This window comes from Coffea arabica, chromosome 2c (assembly GCF_036785885.1).
Source record: "Coffea arabica cultivar ET-39 chromosome 2c, Coffea Arabica ET-39 HiFi, whole genome shotgun sequence".
In the NCBI taxonomy this organism is placed as follows: Eukaryota; Viridiplantae; Streptophyta; class Magnoliopsida; order Gentianales; family Rubiaceae; genus Coffea; species Coffea arabica.
Genome location: NC_092312.1, coordinates 12,487,189 through 12,506,824, shown reverse-complemented (window position 1 = coordinate 12,506,824; position 19,636 = coordinate 12,487,189). Strand labels below are relative to the sequence as shown.

At 36.7% G+C, this 19,636-nt stretch overlaps 3 protein-coding genes and 1 long non-coding RNA gene across 4 annotated transcripts; 2 read left to right on the top strand and 2 right to left on the bottom strand.

Moving 5' to 3' along the window:
- Window positions 1–6,165: 6,165 nt before the first annotated feature.
- On the bottom strand, window positions 6,166–8,152 carry LOC140035833 (uncharacterized). Its single transcript, XR_011839747.1, has 4 exons — window positions 8,066–8,152; window positions 6,689–7,630; window positions 6,483–6,607; window positions 6,166–6,375 (listed from the first exon to the last, which is right to left on the bottom strand). It is a non-coding gene; the product is annotated as an uncharacterized lncRNA (long non-coding RNA).
- A 2,387-nt stretch (window positions 8,153–10,539) lies between these two features.
- On the top strand, window positions 10,540–11,490 carry LOC140035500 (F-box protein AUF2-like). The gene has a single exon (XM_072076756.1). The coding sequence runs from the start codon at window positions 10,540–10,542 to the stop codon at window positions 11,488–11,490; it is 951 nt and encodes a 316-aa protein (XP_071932857.1).
- A 4,421-nt stretch (window positions 11,491–15,911) lies between these two features.
- Window positions 15,912–16,523, bottom strand: LOC113721982 (calcium-binding protein PBP1-like). Its single transcript, XM_027245637.2, has one exon. The coding sequence runs from the start codon at window positions 16,386–16,388 to the stop codon at window positions 16,044–16,046; it is 345 nt and encodes a 114-aa protein (XP_027101438.1). The 5' UTR covers window positions 16,389–16,523; the 3' UTR covers window positions 15,912–16,043.
- Window positions 16,524–18,685: 2,162 nt separating this feature from the next.
- On the top strand, window positions 18,686–19,636 carry LOC140035499 (F-box protein AUF2-like). Its single transcript, XM_072076755.1, has one exon. It carries the CDS (start codon window positions 18,686–18,688, stop codon window positions 19,634–19,636), a length of 951 nt encoding a protein of 316 aa, XP_071932856.1.

The following is a 19,636-nucleotide window of genomic DNA, read 5'->3' as shown; positions in this document are numbered from 1 at the left end:
GCATCATCAAACTCTGAAGTACACCTGTGTATGGATTAGACCAAGCAACTTGTACATATCATTTTAACTCTATTCCACCTATGCGGGACATCACATCTAGTCTCCACCACATGAAGGTGGTCTTCTTTCAAAAGATACACTACAAAATCGAAAGCTAATTAAACATCATAAGCCCAACAGTTTTCCTGAAAGGCTGAAACTTCAGATGATCAAGTGCACACAGTGTAAGGGATGGCCTTTAAGGGTCTGTTTGTTTGGATGGAAAATGTTTTCCGGAACACATTTTCCACATTTTCTGTTGTTTGGTTGTCAATTAATTTGGGAAAATAATTTCTGACAGAAAATAAGTTACACCAAGTGGAGGAAAATAACTTCTTCATCCATCGTTGTGAAGTTATTTTCCTTCCGTAAAATCAGTCTTCTTTTCACAAGCTCCAATGGTGAACCATCGACAAAAGACCAGTCCCTTCTTCGGCAGCGATAAAAGACCATCTCCGGCAACAGCTCATCGGCAAACCAATCCCTTCTTCGCCGGCGGCATCTCCAGCTCCGGCCAAGACCCACTTTCAGAGGTAAGCAACTCTTCCAATTAGGTGAGGGTCAAAGGCCAGAGTATATACAGTCCTGATGCACTAGCTTTCGCTTATAAACTTGACAAGAGACTCAAGGAGATTATTAAGAAATTAGAAGGTGGGGAAGGCAGTGAAAGAGGAGCAGGGTCTACTGCTGCTGCTACAACTGGACAGGATGCTGCAGACGCAAGTTTAATAGAGAATTTGGATACATATCGGTAGAGCTCGCGAACGGTGGATCCAAGCAAAGTCCATGGATTCGAGGACAAAGAGAGATTCTTGGAGAGGCTGCTTCTCAGGAAAGAGGGTAAAAATGGATTCAAGGCATTTGAAATAGTTGGAATGACCGGGGTCGGGAAGACGACCCTGTGTCAGCTAATCTTCAACAATAGGAAGGTGAGGGATCATTTCCTCCCCAGGATTTGGGTGTGTCTGTCAAAGCAGGCTGACGATGATGAGGACAACAGAAAGGAGACTGTCAAGAGGATGCTAATATGCTTGGGAATGGATATTATCATCCAAGAAGCCGATAAATATCCAAATCTTGGTCTTCAGAAACTGATGTTTGCTCTTCGCTTACATGAAGAGACTCTCGGCCCTTAATGATTTTTTTTTTTAGAAGGAAGGTAAAAAGCCAATTCATTAGTATCATTCATAATTCCATTTAAGAGTTCATGGTGTAATATGAATAAATATTTTATAAAAATGAGAATATGATTATAATTGATAAAAACTAAAATTAACCTATAATAAAATGAATGTTTTGAGAGTAGAAAAATATTTACAACATATTAATAAATATATCAGAAAATATTTTTATTGACAAATCAAACACCGGAAAATTATGAAAAAAGAAATTTGAAAAATATTTTCACTTAATAACCAAACATTAGAAAATTATGGGGAAGAAAGTGATTTTCCAGGTAAATGACTTCGATGGAAAATATTTTCCTAGGGAAAATATTTTCAGTCCAACCAAACGGACCCTAAATCAGCTTCTTTTTGCAGTAATGAACTAAATTTTTATTTTCTGATTCTTGCTACTTGTTGCACTACTCCTGCTTGCGTTACTTGGATTTGCCCTTGGAAACAAGAAAATAAGATAAAACTTGGAAAGAGTTGCCTGGTAATGTCGATGGATCCCCAGAAAAAAATTAGCCACATAGCTTCATCTAGGGGTGGCAATTCGGGTCCAATCAGGTTCTGACCTGACCCGTCAAAAAATCTGTTGACCCGAACCCGACCCGTCAACCTGTGATGGGTCAGGTACGCTGACCCGAACTCAAAAATTTCAGGTTGGCAGGTCGACCCGGAATGACTCGAAATTTAATTTTAATTTATTAATTTATCACTATAATTTCTAATAAAATCAATTTCTCACAAAACTAATTACATAATCAAGTAATAAAAATTTAAATAAATAATTCCAAACCAAATCTAAAATAAATTAAACACCGTAAAAGTGTTTTATCCCTAATAAAATATAAAATAAATTAAAACAGTATAAAAGTAAAAAATAATATAATATATTATTTGTCCAAATATAATAATTTCAACTTCACACAAATTAAATAAATTCATTTAGGATTAAGTAATTAATGCCTTTGAAAAAAAGAATAACTTAGTTTAGTTAGATAAAATTATTTTTATATTTATTAAATTATTTTTAATTCGTAAACGGGTCATATCAGGTCACCACGGGTTGACCCGAAATCGGCATGTTTTTTTTTCATGTTCAACGGGTTCAACCCGATTCTGACCCGAATTCCCGAAATCTCAACCCAAACCCATTAATTTCGTGTTAGGTTTGTGTCGTGTTTTCAGGTCGTGTCGAAAATTGCCACCCCTAGCTTCATCCAAAGCTTCAAATTGAAACAAATATCATATGACGGATGCCTGCATGATGCAGATCGAGCAAAAGCTTCCAAAGTGAAGCAATTGGCCCCATATAAACTACTCTCTTCGCGTCAAATTTTTTGTGGTTGTTCGGTATTTCACTTCTTTAAGAATTTGCATATCTATGTTACAGTTCATTAAATACTCCAACTCCATCTTCTGAGTCCAAAATTTTGACTGGCAGATGGCACATATGTCTGCAACAAGACGAAAGAGTATGAAAGGATTAATACTTTATCTTCGAGCTTTTGAAGATAACACACACTGTTGTCGGACACGCAAACATGAGGCTGATTGATCCGTTGTTAAGGGATAAATTACCATATAGTCAAAACCGTGGAAGACGCTGGCTTAGTCAATGTCAAAGAATAAACGGTCATTTTGGACCCTCGTTTTTTATATTATAATTAATTTAATTCTTTATGTACAATAAACCTTTAATGAAAATTTGAAAATCATAACAAAATTGATCATATGTATGGTATGTGTGCCACTAAAATGGATCATTTTGATCCTTTATTGTCGAGGGTTAGCTTAAATGTTAAGTTTATCGATTTTCAGTGGAAAGAAAACTGACTAGTGGCGAGGGCTAAAAATCAAAGTGGGGTGGGTTCCATTAGTGGGTTTAGTAGCAACCTCCTGTTTCCCCGTCCCGCGCCCCACATCGATCTGCTGGGGTTTGTGGGTTTAGGATTTAAGTTTAATAGGAAGCTTCAAAAATTAGCGTCTTTTGGAGTTCTCCTGTGGGGTTAGCTTAAATGTTAAGTTTGCCGATTTCAGTAAAAAGATCCTCTTTGGTCACCCTCTCTCTTTATATATATATAGAGAGAGAGAGAGAGAAATAGAGAGGCGTCACCAATCGACCCAACTGAGCAGCAACAACCGACTAATACTACTAAATGACAAATAAACGAATAAGAAATGACTAATACTTAAAGACTAAGAAACATTAATTTATTGAAACAACCAGCCACATCAATATCGTAACTAATTTCATTTGCAATTCCATGTACTTTAAATTAAATGAACAAAGACAATCCTTTTTTTTTTAACCTTCCCATCCTTCCACACACCTTTTACACTCTTAATTAGCAGGTATAAAATTCGAATTTTGAACTTGAAGGTAGAAAAGAACCTAAGAGTTCTCCTCTAATCACCGGACCAACTCAGTATTTAAATCAATTATACTTAAATGTGAATAGTTTATTTCATGGCAGAAAAGAGCAAGTCTCCACAATTCATGTACCTTCACAATATAATCAATCTGGACCATACTATACGGAAAGCCTTTATTTGAACCTTTTTGTTCCTTAAATTTATTTCACGCTTATATTTTCTTAAATGAAGGAGGTAGGACTTAATGTTCCCGTGGTCATATATTCATTTGAATATTATTCAATAAAATATTTTCTTTAAAAAATATGTACCATTTCATGGGTGAAATATGAAAATGAGAAAAAATGATTTCTCACCCATTTACTCCATATGAAACAATACTTCCCCGGCTGCTCACTTTTCTACCGGGAATGTACACTTTTCCATGTTACCCCACTTAGAAATTCAATGCAAACTAAACTTAGTAAACTAACCACATTTTTTTTTATTTCATATTCTTTTTGTTGGCATATTCAATCAAGGCTCACAATTAGAAAGTTTCATATTATTATTTAGTAGTGTTTTAGTCAAATTAGAATTTTAGTAATTCTATTGGAGTTAAGTTATGTAGTTTTATTGTTTAGGAATTAGTATCTTATTAGGAAATTTCTTATGGTTGTAAGACTTAATTATCAAGTCATCTAATCTCTAAATAGGGAGTCATATTATTGTGTTTAATTGAGAAGAGTGAAGGATTAGGAGTCTTGTTCTTATGATGTGATTAATAGATTATTGTTGGTATTATTCCTCTTGTCCCACACATATTCTTATGTGTATGAATTGCCTCCCCATATAAATTGATTTTATGAAATATATCTCCTACATATTTTTGATGAATTTTTTATTGTTTAGGAATTAGTATCTTATTAGGAAATTTCTTATGGTTGTAAGACTTAATTATCAAGTCATCTAATCTCTAAATAGGGAGTCATATTATTGTGTTTAATTGAGAAGAGTGAAGGATTAAGAGTCTTGTTCTTATGATGTGATTAATAGATTATTATTGGTATTATTCCTCTTGTCCCACACATATTCTTATGTGTATGAATTGCCTCCCCATATAAATTGATTTTATGAAATATATCTCCTACATATTTTTGATGAATTTTATTGGTTCTACACTTTTGAAAATCGAAACTTAATAAAAATGTTACAGACATTCTAAAATTGGATTTAACAAATCACTCTTAGTCATTATTTTTTGCAAGGCTATATCGTGATAATTTTAAAAGTTACAAATCACCCTTAACCACTAAATTTTTTTTGCAAATATATTATTATCTTATTTCCTTATACCTGAGTTTTAGTCAGTGTCTCCACTATTTAAATTCCCAAACGATACATGCAGGCAGTTTTAATATATGGTTTATGTAATGGGTGCTCTAATCATAGGACACTCGTTAAGATATATTTTAAATGCTATATTTTTAAAAATATAAGATTAATTAAAAAAGTTAAATAAATACAAGGAAAGAAAGATAACATTAAATAAAAAGAATAATAATTATTAATATAATATATATATATATATATATATATATATATATATATATATATATGCGCGCGATAGATTAGGTGAATATTCATACCCTTTAAGATACGAGTTGATGTGCGCCGCCAGACATAAATTATTTCTGCAACGGGGTTAGTTTGTTAGTTTTGCTGGAACTCATGATCAAAGTGTATTTACACTGCAAAAGATACTGCATTGACAAAAGTAGTATTAACATCAGGAAAGGCAGAACTGGTCTAACAACAGAGCACCATCGCACTGCATGATTAATATCGCTTAATCGCACTGCATGATTAATATATGCATCTTTTTGAATTATCCTGTCCAGCACCAGCCTAGGATGACCAAATGTTTCTGTGCAATTCCACAGATGGCCACGCACGGAAGGTGCCATTGTCCAGATACAATGATCATTCACAGCCATGCAATTGTCCAGCACCAGCCTAGGATGATGACCAAATGTTTCTGTGCAATTCCACAATTGGCCGGCCACACACGGAAGGTGCCAATAGGGGACCAAATTCACTATTCTCAAATAGGTGAACCAAGGGCAGGATCGGCATATAAGGGCACCACCGTCAAAAGCCAACCCAACAACAAATGCCAGCCATAAATTCCTCAAAGCAGCACACAATAACCGCACCACCCCTGTTCAAAAATTACAAAACTACCCACACATTTAAGGTGCCAATGAGGGACCAAAATCAGTGTTCCTAGGACCATTCGCTCTTTTATAGGACTAGGAGGGGATCACCGCGCTATGCGCGGTGGGTGAAAGCAGTGATGCCCAGTAATGCCCAGTTGAATAATTAATTTTGTAAAATTAGTTAATTCAAAGAAGAATCAATGCATTAACACTGATCGTGGGGGTAGTGGTTGCTTGGTTTAGCTAAGAAGAAGTAGAAACTACCAGTAATGTATTCAATCGATAGGTAAATTACACTGCACGGTTCAGCTAAATTCATTAAGCATCCGAATAAATATTGAATATGTGATACCAAGGAAAATATTTTCAACTCCGGTATCATCGAAGATTAAAACTGTAAATATATTTTCAGATTCCGGAACAAAGACCAGAGTTTCATTGTGTTGCAATTGATGTTGAAGAACGAAATCTCTCCAGTTTCGGTGAAGGCGTTTATGCTTTACAGCAATTTGAGTAGTTTTTTGTCCAGTGTTGATAAGTAACATGGGAGTCTTGATATCATTGATGAAGTGATCAACAAAGCGCGGAATTTTCTATCATCAAAAGGTGCAGATTAGAAGATATGCAGAAACAAAAGGAAATTGCTTGCGAGAAAGTTGAGATGAAAAAAGAGAATGCAGGTAAACATAGAATAGCTTACCAAGCTGTTTGGAGTTGCGGAGTTAAAGATTTGATAAAAGCACACTGAATCAGATAGATCTTGACAGAAATCTGGTCTTAGCGAGGAAGTAACTTGCTGGTGTGTAGCGGCCATGTGGATATCATCTGTCATCAAATGACTGTGTTACATTAAAAATAATATACTATATAGATGAGGATATGAGATAGGTACAGCGGTATTTTGACCTCTTGATGCAATGGCATTCATGTGCAATAGATCTGGTAGGGGGACGGTCCAAGGCAGAAGAACTTGTTTTTGTAGTTCACAAAAGTGAATAACATCAAATATCAGATTCCCGCTATGTCGTTTGCAGTCTGAGAAGAGGGAGCAGAATGGACGCGAGGAATAAAAGGAGCGGATTCATGAGAGGACATATATTGTAATGCCTCAGTAATGACAGCAGCATTGTCATTACCGCTCTTCAAGGCCTCGGCTCCTAAGATTTCACTATGTATAGAAGAGTGATTCGCACCATCAAGGGTTTCATGATGCGAATCAGGGAAAGAAACACCCGATTCCATATAACCTAGTGGAACCTTACGAATACGTGGGAGTAAATGCGCATTCTTTTTCTTGGCAGCTCTATTTTCTTTCCGGCGTTGCAGAAGTTGCATTTTTTTCGAAGATGGCATTTCTGCGTATTTTTTGCGGCGAGTAGCATTTCCATCCATCGTTTTTTAGTAAGAGCAAAAAATGTCGAAGGACTATATAAAGAAAGGAATGTCTAACTTAGCAAAAAAGAATGTAAATCGAAAACTGGCAGAAAGCAGAGCAGGCAAAAAACAAGCGAACACAAAGAGATGAAGGAGTTAATAGCGGCAGCCGAGCAAAGAACAAATGCTTACATAAAAAATAATCAGGCATGTAAGTATAGCAGCAGAAACAATAGAATAACACGTATATGCAAGAATAAGGATCACAAAAGATACAGGAAGTCAAAAAGTCCCAAACTAAAAAAAGGAAAAGCTGGAGCAGGCCATAAGTGCTGATGCATCAGAAAATGTATCCCAAAGATGCATAAATTAAGGATAAAATATAGAGAAAAGAGTAAAACGAGAACAAAATCAGAAGAGCTAACCTGTGAACACGAAGAAGCTCAACACCGCAGAAGTGAATAGCAGCAGAAACTATCAAAGAAATGGCAATCATGTAAGAGGTCATAAGAAAAGGTGAAAAAAATGGGAGAGAAAAATAGAAGCTAATTCGGTGATAATAATTTAGAAGGGGCAGACAAAAAAAGGGAAAAAATAGTTGAACCAGTGCATTAGAAAGCCGAGAAGCAAGGAAGAAATAAAAAGCAAAGCAGCCTGATAGCAATCTTTGAAATATATAAACAGTTAAAGAACAACAAATTAAGCCGAACTATAAAACCAACATGCTCACCAGGAAAGCAAAAACGACAGCACCAGTGCAAATTAAAACCAAACTGATAAATTAGGGAAAATGAAGGTTCAAAACAGCCAAAGAAAACGAAGAACAATCGGTATGAGGTAGTTCCCTCTGGCTAACAAAGAAACAAGAGTTTTAGAATAGAGAAAAGAATGCAGCGGGTGCACAATTACCATTGTTCATGATGATGCTCAGTAGAAAATCCGCCGCGGAAAACCAGAGAAACTCTGTATCCATTGTGCAAATGCAAAACACCAAACAGTGTCAATCAACCGCAGCAAAAGGAAGCTGATGGTAGACAATGGCGAAAAATGACGGTTGTTTATAGATTTACAAACATAACCTCAAGTAAAGGACAAAAGGCGACAAGGTCCATGGAGTGGAATCGTAAATATAGTCACAAGGGATGGGTAATATAGAAAATTAAGGTAGCAATTAATCAGGTCAAGTACAGTCACTTGTCGGCAGAAACAGGCTGGTGACAAGTAGTGACTGATGAGGAACTCGAGAAAGCTTGCTCTAGAACTAAACAAACAAGATGCAGGCTTGTTTGTAAAAATGAGTCAATCAGATTAGCAATAAGGAGTTTGGTTACGACAGGAAAAGTAACGAAAGAAAAGAATAAGACAAGCATATTTCTTGGCTAATAACTACATAGAATTGGTAATTAAATGCGATTTTTGTGGGTAACAAAAAGTATTAATACTAAAAAAGGCCAGCAATTAAATGTGATTTTTGTAGCAATAAAACTGCCAAATCAGAACCGAATTAATAAAAGAGTAATTGAAAAAAACTGATAATTAAAGTCCATTTGTTGGGCAACCCAAAACAAAAGAGGACATTTTCTTAATGAAATTTGGAAAAAAGGAAATTAAATGTGATATCTCTGACAAGAAAAGAAATGTTGCTAATAATTGCAAAAAAGTTATGAATTAAATGCCAGTTGTTGGGTAACAAAAAATGGCGATAAAAAAAAATGGTATTATTTATCAGTTATTAACAATGTATTCTAAAAAGTTGGTAATCAAATATGATTTGTTTGCTAACAAAAAAAAGAACACAAATAAAAATAGGTAAGCAAATAATTATAACAATTAATAGTCGGGAATCAATAATTAAGCATGGTGTGTGGCGTGACCAGGTAAAATCAATTGAAGTGTAAAATTTTCACAATTGAAGGATAACAAAAGCAATTTTAAAAAAAGATAATATATAAGCAATTATTGCAAAAAAAGATAATATATAAGCAATTATTGCAAAAAAAAAGTAATTATTAATAAGTGCAATTTATCTGGAAACAAAGGGAAAGTAGTAATAATTGTAAAGAACCGGGATATCAAGTTTTTTGGCAACACAATCTATTGTTGAGAAAGGGAAAAAATGGCATCATTAATAAGTCATTAACAATTAAGAATAAATAATTGGTAATTAAACGTGATTTATTGGTTAAAAAAAGGGAATCCAAATAAAAAGAGATAAATAAATAGTTATAAAAATTAACAACGGAGAATCGATAATCAAATGCGGTGCGCGGCGTGGACAAACAATAAATGACACCAACGGAAGCGCACCACATTGTTGATTGTTTACGTAAAATCGATTCCAAATAAACCCCCTCTCATTCTAAAAAAAAAAAGCATGTGCCAATAATTAATATAAGGCAATTACAAGAAATCGATAAGTAATTGCGATTTAGTTGGAAAGTCCAAATATGTCAATAATTGTAAGAGGGGGATAGCTAAATGCGATTCGTTACGTAATAAGTAAAAATCGAGTTTATTAATCAGTTAACGAACAATTAATTGGAAAGAATTTGATAATTATGTGCGTTTTTTTGAGGAACCACAAAAGGCATTCTTTAGCTAACAATTGGGGAAAATGCTAATTAGATAGTTTAAAAAGAGGGATAATTCCAATTCAATAAGGGAATTATTGGATAATTCTGCCGGGATAATTCTAAACCAACAAGGGAATGAGAGGGGCTGTAGCATCCAAAAAAAGGTTATTAACAAGCACTTCCATCCAATTTTTAAAAAAAAAAGGGAAAAAAAACCAAAGGACGTGGGACCACAATTTTGCGGCAGGCTCCAATGTAGACATCCAAGCAAACAAAGAAAAGAAAGAAACAATCGGCTGGACGGACCAAATTCACGCGAGCGAATTCACGCGAGCGAATTCACACGAGGCAGACGACCACCAATCGGCCAATGGAAGCTCGCCACGTCAGCAATCAGAACTCGATTGAAAAGCTCCCCATTCCCGCATAGACTAGATATGTTGATTAGGATAGGATGTATGTAACCGGTCATCGCTGATCCCACCATGATCCTAGTATTTAACGGCAGTAAATCTCAGACCTTTCTAAATCAATTATATAATTGAGAACGATCTAATTTTCCCGGATTTGACAAATACCTCTTCCCTTCTTCTCTTCTGTCGGCGTGACCGGGAGTGGTCTGTGGCTTAATACTACACGATACACCTCGGGCACGAGGACCCACAAGAAACAGAGAAAGCGAACTTCATCTGGCTTCTGGCCACTGTCATCATTTAGCTTCTCCCCCATTCCAAAAATCAGTTGTTAAATACTGCTAGAACAGTTCTCTGCTTCAGTAATCTGAGCGTTGAGACTCAACTTCTGTGAGAAATGGAGGATTCACTCCACCAGACTATACTCCTACCTGAAGCACCGGTACATTCGATTCTGAAAGAAGAGGAATCGTCAAAAAATCCCTTCGAACGCTTGCCAGACGACTTGATAGTTTCCCACATTCTGGACAAAATCTATGAGGCCAAGTCCCTCTGCTTGATTTCATTAGTTTCCAGGCGTTTTTCTTCTCTAGTTTACCAAACCCACGTTCTTTCCCTCAGAATTGCTCTTTATTGGGGCAGGGCCCCTGGGCAAGTCCTCGATTTCGAAACCTGTGCCAAATTTTTGGCTAAGTTCAGCTCCATAAAATCCCTCTATGTTGAACTGGACTATTCTCGGAATCTCACCGGTGACGTGGACCCACCAGTAGTCAAGTGGAAGATTGACACCGAATCTGCTAGCTTCATGATCCTTACAGCTAGAAGCCTTCAATTGGGTACTACTGATGACGATAATGATCAGGGCAATGCTTTTAATCCTGATCATTTTAGGTTACTTAGACGGTTTTTTAATTGTTGTATGATCATGGCCTGTTGGTGGTTCAAGTTCGTGGAAAAGCTGGTTCGTTTGCTGCCAGAATCCCTTCAAAAAGTTGTGGTCGCTGATTCAAAGAGGGAAGGAAAGGTTCATTTTGCACGAAGGGATATTATTCGAATGAGGAATGGAAATAGTAATTTTGGGGTTGGAGAGACAAACGTCAAAGCCTGGCACGCACCATTCCTGATCCTTCCATTGTCAGGCTATGTGATGAAGACTGTTACTCTTTTTATTATCAAAGGCACCGATAGGAGCGATAGTGACGATCTTTTGATTGCCAAAGAAGCCTTTGATGGGGAAGATGATCACCAAGTTTATGTGGAAGCTATAGAGGAAACGATGAAGAGGGATTTGATTTCACAAGATGTTTTGCCGGCACGGGACTTTTCATTTTATCTCAACTTGGACTGAGTGACATGAGCAGAAAGGTTGCAACTCAGTTGATCGTTTGAATCAGTCAGGATAAGCATCAGATTCCATCTTCTAGAGCTAGTGGTCAGTACCTGACCATGTAAGCATATTTGCTCTGGCTCAAGTTTAGTCATTAGTTATGCTTGTATTTTTAGGGAAGGACAGACAAGAATGAAAATCAAGTGAAGAATGAAAATCAAGTGTGAAACAGAGAATTACATTGCGGTTGTTTACTTGTTTTACAATGTGTCCCCTTTTGTTCAAACTAATTTAATCCATGCAAAGGCGTTCTGTCTGAATTAGCATTGGGTATCATCTTCCTTCCTTCCTGTTTGGATTGCTATTGTTAGGGGTTATTGTAAAAAAATATATTATAACAATTTAATGTACGTGAAATAAAAATATAATTGAAAAATACATTTCTCGAAAAACATAAAAAAAATTTTCTGTCAAAAAATCACAATCCAAAGCAGTACTGCTCTAGTGTCTATTATTTATATGCAGTGCTGGTTTATTTTCTCCAAGATGAAGCATTCAATCTATCTATGTACCGTGCTTCACATTTCTGAGACGTGTGGAAGCCTTGGGCCTTGGGCCTATTGCTTCGCCACTTTATAGTTTAAACTCTATCAGAACTCCAAAATGTTGTCTTCCTCTACCCACAAAAGAGTAGAATAATTATGCCAAGGCAACAACCCGTTCAAGGAATTTGATGGCGGTGATTTCGCCACGTTTTCACGTTAGTTTTTAAATTTCTTGAGTTTGGTTCATACAATCGTGTCGAAATACACGCGAGCCTGTCTCAGTCTTGAAACACATATTATCAAGAGTGACAAAATCTAAACCCTGTAAAATCCCACTTGCATTTTCCGCCCCCCCAACATGGTGGAGTTAGCCATTCACTTTATAATGGGGGATTTCTTGAAGCCCGTCACTCTCAATATCATCCATCGAGTTGTTTGAATACATAATTTTTGTGTTGTTCTTGAACATGTTCCATTTTTGTTTGCTATAATATTGCTTAGGCCTTGTGAAAAAGTTTTTTTTTTTTTTTCCTTTTCCAGTGAAAAACAAACACCAGGCAGAGCCCATATCAAGTTGGCTACCCAGAAAGACGAAACGTCAGAGCATACCAAATTTTCAAGCAAAGTTAAGACTTCACAGTGTTGACACTAAGCTAGACCAAAAAACACAAAGCAAACAGATATTTGCAAAGTACTCCTCCGGACTTGTGAAACAGAATGGAAGCTCTGGCTGATGAAATATTGCCAGTAGAAGAACAAAAATCTCCATTTTGTATAATAGAAGCAGGACCAAAAAAAAAAGAAAAAAGAACAAGATCCCTTCGAAAGATTACCAGATGAATTTTTAACAAAATCGGGGAGGCCAAGTCCCTGTACAGATGTTCGTTGGTCTCCGAACATTTTTCTTCTCTTGTTTGCCAAATTCATACTCTTTTCTTCACCATCCCTCGTCGGATTCCATTCCCGCAAAGAACTAGAACAGACGAGTACCCTTTTTCTCCATCTCTGTCTTCCTTCTTTCCCCAGAAAAGTGAAATTCCTTCAACTCCTTTCAGCTCCCCTGAAATTCATACTTGAGTGCTTCAGCTCACTCGTGCAGTAGAGGAAATTCAAGTCCTTAAGATCCCTTGTTGTGGAATTCGATCATGACGATCTCAGTTTTGATGAACGAGTACCCACCAGCAAGGTGGAATTATAACTCTAAATCCAACTGCTTTACTTTACTAACCATTGGCGACATTAGTTATATTCATGATTTAACCACTGAACAAGAGGATGATGGTCATGTTGACGATGACCAAATTGACTGGCTCTGGACTTGCTTGAGTTTTCATTTGAAGATGGCTGCATTCTGGTTCTCGTTCGTCCAAGTGGAGGTTCTTTGCTTACCAAAATCCCTTCAAGATGTAGTTGTCACTGATTCAGAGCAGCATGGTAGGCTTGTTATCGATGGAATTGAAATTGATGAGACGAGGAATCGAATTGGAGGTAAAGTTTTCTAGAATGGATTGAGGAGGATCAGACTAAGGCATGCTGGTGTACTTAAAAAACTGCCATCATCTGGCTCAGTTACGTAGATGGTTTACTCTGTTTATGTGAAATGGACATAAAAGTGCTAGCTATGATGATGATCGTGACGATTTCTAGAATGGATTGCGAGCTTAGACAGCTTTGAAAGAAAAAATTGGACCCTAAATCAAATAAAATGAAAAAAACAAAATGACAGAAGAAGAAGAAGAAATTGGATCATAAACTACTCTCGTGTCTCAGAACTTCCCTTAAGTGAATAGATCGATAATTTTCTGTAACTTGGGAGTAGGGCTGCAAACGAATCGAGCCGCTCGCGAGCGGCTCGAGTCAAGCTCGAGTCGAGCTCGTGATTAATCGAGCTCGAGCCAGCTCGAGTCAAACTCGAGCTCAGAATATTAAGCTCGTTAGGCTCGCGAGCTTGAGTATATATATTTATATATATTTTTTATTTTTATTTAATAATAAAATTACGTATATTATATATAAATATATTTTAATTTTTTATTTTCATAGTGAAATTACGTATATATCCTTAATATTTTATTATTTATTCAGAAAAAAATATTATTTTTTTTATTTTTTTAAAAATAAAATAATTTTTTTTTATTTTTTTCGAGCTCGAGCTCGGCTCGACTTGATTCGAGTCGAGCTCGAGCTCGAAAATTGCCAGCTCGTCGATCTCGGTAAAATTTAGTCGAGACTCGGCTCGATTAGCTCAAAACTCGACTCGGCTCGGCTCGTTTGCAGCCCTACTTGGGAGAAGAAAACAAAAAGATAATTTTCAATTTGCTCACACATCTTTGGTGGTTTGAAAAACTCTGAATTCTAGAGACGGGGATGCGATTGCACAGCAATCAATAAACCCTTAGCGTCTGTTTGTTTGGAAGGAAAATATTTTCCAGAAAATGTTTTCTTGATTTTCTATTGTTTGGTTGGGTTATTGTTTTGGGAAAAATTTTTCCTGTCGAAAATATTTTACATTAGATGGTGTAAAATGACTTCCCATATAAATGAATTGAAGTTATTTTTTATGTCCGCATCGTTAGTCGTGAGACTATCCATTCAAGCTCTTCCACCAGCCTTAAGTTTCAGAACAAAACCCACCACTTGTGCAATAGTCCACTAAAGGTTTGTAGTCTCCATCTCCTCCCAAACACAGGAAAAAACATGGAGAAGGATATTATTTTCCTTGATAAAATTTTTCATGGAAGACATTTTTCGTTGAAAATATTTTACATTGAATCAAACGGACCCTTAGTCCATTTTGACAGTTATTTTCAAGTCTCGCTTGTACAATATAAATCTTATTCGTGCATCTCTTAAGATTCACTTATACATTTTGAATCTTTTTTTTTTATGCATTTTGAGTTTTACACATTTCATTTGCACACTATACCAAACAAGTACAACCTCTAAAGTCAGACAGCTAAGAAGATGATCAGTTACATTGACACAAGTAACCATATGTTAATGGGATAACAAAAACCTAAAAAAAAAAAGTGAAAACTCCGTGCGAGAAAACTAAGAGCAAATTATTCGGATAATCATTGAATTTTTTGAATAGTCAAGATTTAGCCATTCAATTATTAACAGTATACTTTTATCCATTAAACTATTAAAATTTAAAAGTATAATTTTGGACAATTTTATTTGATTGCACCGTTAACTCTGCTAGATTCAAGGATTTGCACGATTCATGAGACGTATTATTAATAGTTAGGTATGGCAGAATTAACAACAAAATAGATTGTATGACCTAAAATTTACACTTTTGATAATTTAGTAGGTACAAATATATTATTAATAATTGAACACCCAAAACTCGACTATTTGAAAAGTTTAGTGGCTACTCGAATAATTTCCTTCTTACGAAAACTCGAGAAAACTACTTAACTGTAAACTAATGGATAGTGAAGCCAAAGATCAAAGTCGAGCTTCCTTGTTATAGTAGTACTCGTTTATACGTCATGCAACATTATGTGCATACCTTAATGGTCAATTTTAATCTCCCTATTCTCCTTTCACAAGTCTTCGTTTTCCTTTTTGAATGACGAAAATGGTTTCAACTTTCACATGTACGTGTTTGTAGCTTAGAAATGGCTCATTATTTTAGTGCGCCTAATAGGACTGCCTTCAAATGACAAAGCATAATATGGTTGGACGATCTTTCTCTGTTTTTTGGCTGTGCTTTCTTTGGGAAGATGCTACTCCGAACTTTGTCGGTGGATAAACAATTAATTAAACTTAATCAATCAGGCTTCCGATATGCACATTACTATAGAATATATACTCCAAAGTCACGCCGTTACTGCAATTTGATCTAGGATTTCATGTACCTGCCGATGAGCCAAAATTCATGAGACAAAATTTACAGAAAGTAATTAGTCCTATTGTAAACAAAATTAATTCGAGAAGTACGTTCTAGTAAACACAAGCAATAGGATGGAGGCCCTTGCTTTATCTACTAATCTACAGTACCATTACTTGCTAAATTAGAGCCTATAACTCATTTAATATAGCTTCTTCAACAAACACTCTTGAAGTCTTCATGAGTTCAGGACTCAATCTAAACATAAGAACACAAAACTCCATTTCATTCAGCTTCCCGTCGCCATCCAAATCCCCTTCTTCTAACATAGATCGCAATTCGTCATCCTTCATGTCTTGCAAACCTAACAAGGCTGAATTTTTCTTCAAGCTCTCCAATGTGATCAGCCCTTTTTCTTCATCCATCAGCAACCTAAACCCATTGCCTAGCTCATCCAAGAATCCTTCTGCGCCAAGTTTCTCCACCATTGTAGGGAAGAAGTCTTCAAACTCGACAAGATACCCTTTTAATGCCATTATTTTCGGTACCAAATATTGATGCACGAAGGAGAGGCTAAGAGCCTAAGACAAGAAGTTGATGTGAAGGAAGGGATGGTGCTAGAGGGCTTTAAATAACAAGGGATGGGCAGAAGATCGATCAAAGAGCGAAATTTCTTGGTGGAAGGAGTGGTAGGGGCGAAGGAGATGCCAACTAATGTACAGATGAGGGTGTCTTACGTTGGATTCGGGGCGCTTTTGCAGTTAAATTTCTTGGCCGTTACATGGCGGCGTCAGGTGGTAGGCCTTCCTCGAAGTTGCACGGGAAGCTGCCCGAAAACTCTTTCTAAATTACGTTGGCTTGGGCTCGAGCTGGTCAGCAGCCACGGCAAGCAATTTCCTTTTGGGGCAGAAACATAATTTGGTGGCAGCTTCCAAAGACATAATTCTATTTAACAGAAATTTCTTGTAGGAGCAAATTACTGACCAATTCATCATCTAAAACTGAATCTTGATGAGCAGTTTAAATTAGGTTGAATAAAGTGCAAGTCATTCTTCCACATTTACAAGACTGTTTGCGAATGTTTGCAGTAAATCATAATCATGTCCGAGTAATACGATGACTTGGGCTTAGAATTAATTTAACCTGTTTTCGCGGTGTTGATGACATTCGGGGCTGGTCAAACCCTTGAACATCAACCCTTTTTTTTTTTTTTTTTTTTAATTGAGGCTGGTGGTCTATAATCCATTCTTCCGACAAAGTATAATTAAGGACATAATAGATAGGGTTAATACCACTTTGTCCCCCCAAACTTTGGACGATTACCCATTTCAGTCCCTAAACTTATAAATACCTGTCACTTAAATCCCTAAACTTATAAAATGGGATACTTAAATCCCTAAACCCTTATAAAATGGGACACTTCGACCACCAACGGTATTCAGGATTTGTTAACAATTTTCCTTAAGTGGGAGGTATTTATAAGTTTAGGAACTTAAGTGTCCCATTTTGAAGTTTAGGGACTGAAGTGGGTAATCGTCCAAAGTTTGGGGGGACAAAGTGGTATTAACCCTAATAGATAATACAGCTCTAATAGATAATACAACTATGTTAAACTACTTCAACAAAAGATGCAACTATCGACTTCTCTTGCACACAACTTTTGAATAACAGAAGTATGACTTTCACCAGATGCTCAAAACATGTAACAGCTGTATTATCAAATGTCAAGTGTAAACAATGAAGCTTTAGTTGTGTCTCATATTTTCTTCTTGTATTTTCCTTGAAAATACCAATTTTGAATACATTAACAAATTAAATTCTACATCCACTCCACCGAAATTTTCTAAGCACCTGAGTTTAAAATTTTTAGCTCAACCATGTTGTAATATTCTAATACGCTTCTTCGTGATTTTCTTCACTTTATCTGATCTGGCGGGATATGTTAATTGTGATCTATAACTTGGGGGTATACACTTGTGCACAGAAAAGAGAACAAAAGAAGAGAACATTTCGATTTGAGTGTAAAAAAGATGAGAAAATTTCGCCAAAATAAAACAGAAAAGAAGATTTCATGTTTTCGGAGAAATTATGTATGGGAGAGAAAAGGATTAGTCATCTTTTTTACGCAGAAAATTTTTTATATTTTTTGTAGCTGCATTTCCTAATCACTTTTATACCTTACGTAATTCTTGTATAGTTTATAATTCAAAGTGAATTATTTTCTTCGGGGAGAATGCTACTCTCAGAAGATCACCACCCGCACCCCCAAAGGCGCAAGATTTTGCATTGGCTGCTTATTTGGTTAGGTGGGAAAAAACCCTAATTTAACAACAGGAGCTAAAATGTTATTTGCCCTAATTTAACAACAGGAGCTTGGTTGCAATGGGATCGCTTGTGGTACGCAAAATGCGCAATGGTAAGGAAAATTTAATTAAATTTTTAGTTACACTAAGAAAATTGCAGTGCATTTGCCCTTTCGAATCTTACAATTGGTGGTCAAAGTGGAAATTCCTCAATAGGCTTTAGCTGGGAGCCCAGTCCCCATAGAGAGAGCCCAAAGCAAAGCTTGTTTCAGAGAGATAGTAGAATTCCTTTTTTCCCGCCATTCATTTCAATTTCCCGGACTGACTAATTCCTCTTCCCTTCTTCTCCTCCTCTGCGTGACCGGGATTGGTCAGTCCGTGGCTTATAGCCTTATACTGCACGATACACCTAGGGCACGAGAACCAACAAATATTAAAAAATCTCCAAAAATCATCAGTGTAGTTAAATGCTGCAAGATCAGTTCTCTGCTTCAGCAATCTGAGAGTTCAGACTCAAATTTCTGTGAGAAATGGAGGATTCACTCCACCAGACTGTGCTAGCAGCTGAAGAACCGCCACATTCGATTCTGAAACGAGAAGAATCGTCAAAGAATCCCTTCAAACTCTTGCCAGACGACTTGATAGTTTCCCATATTCTGGACAAAATCTCTGAGGCCAAGTCCCTCTGCTTGATTTCATTAGTTTCCAGGCGTTTTTATTCTCTAGTTTACCAAACCCAGGTTATTTCCCTCAGAGTTGATCTTTATTGGGCCAGGGCCCCCGGGCAAGTCCTCGATTTCGAAACCTCTGCCAAATTTTTGGCTAAATTCAGCTCCATAAAATCCCTCTATGTCGAACTTGACTATTCTCGGAATCTCACCGTCGACGTGGACCCACCAGTAGTTAAGTGGAAGATTGACTCCGAATCTGCAAGCTTCATCGTCCTTACAGCTAGAAGCCTTCGATTAACTACTACTGACGACGATAATGATCAGGGCAATGCGGTTAATCCTGATCTAATAAGTTTGCTTAGGCGGTTTTTCAATTGTTGTATGAACATGGCCTGTTGGCGCTTCAACTTCGTGAAAATGCTGGTTCGTTTGCTGCCAGAATCCCTTCAAAAAGTTGTGGTCGCTGACTCAAAGAGGGAAGGAAAGGTTCGTTTTGCACGAAGGGATATTATTCGGATGAGGAATGGAAATAGTAATTTTGGGGATGGAGAGACAAGCATCAGAGTGTGGCACGCACCGTTTCTGAAGCTTCCATCGTCAGGCGGTGTGATGAAGATTGTAACTCTTTTTATTAGCAAAGGCAACGAGAGGAGCGATTATGATGATCTTTTGATTGCCAAAGAAGCTTTTGATGGGGAAGATGATCACCAAGTTTATGTGGAAGCTGCAGTGGAAATGATGAAGAGGGATTTGATTTCACATGAAGTTCTGCCGGCACAGGACTTTTCATTTCGTCTCAGCTTGTACTGA

What these genes read in the sequence shown, in the direction of transcription:
- LOC140035500 (XM_072076756.1), top strand. Translation starts at nt 10,540, where the DNA reads ATGGAGGATTCACTCCACCAGACTATACTCCTACCTGAAGCACCGGTA.
- LOC113721982 (XM_027245637.2), bottom strand. Translation starts at nt 16,388, where the DNA reads ATGGCATTAAAAGGGTATCTTGTCGAGTTTGAAGACTTCTTCCCTACA.
- LOC140035499 (XM_072076755.1), top strand. Translation starts at nt 18,686, where the DNA reads ATGGAGGATTCACTCCACCAGACTGTGCTAGCAGCTGAAGAACCGCCA.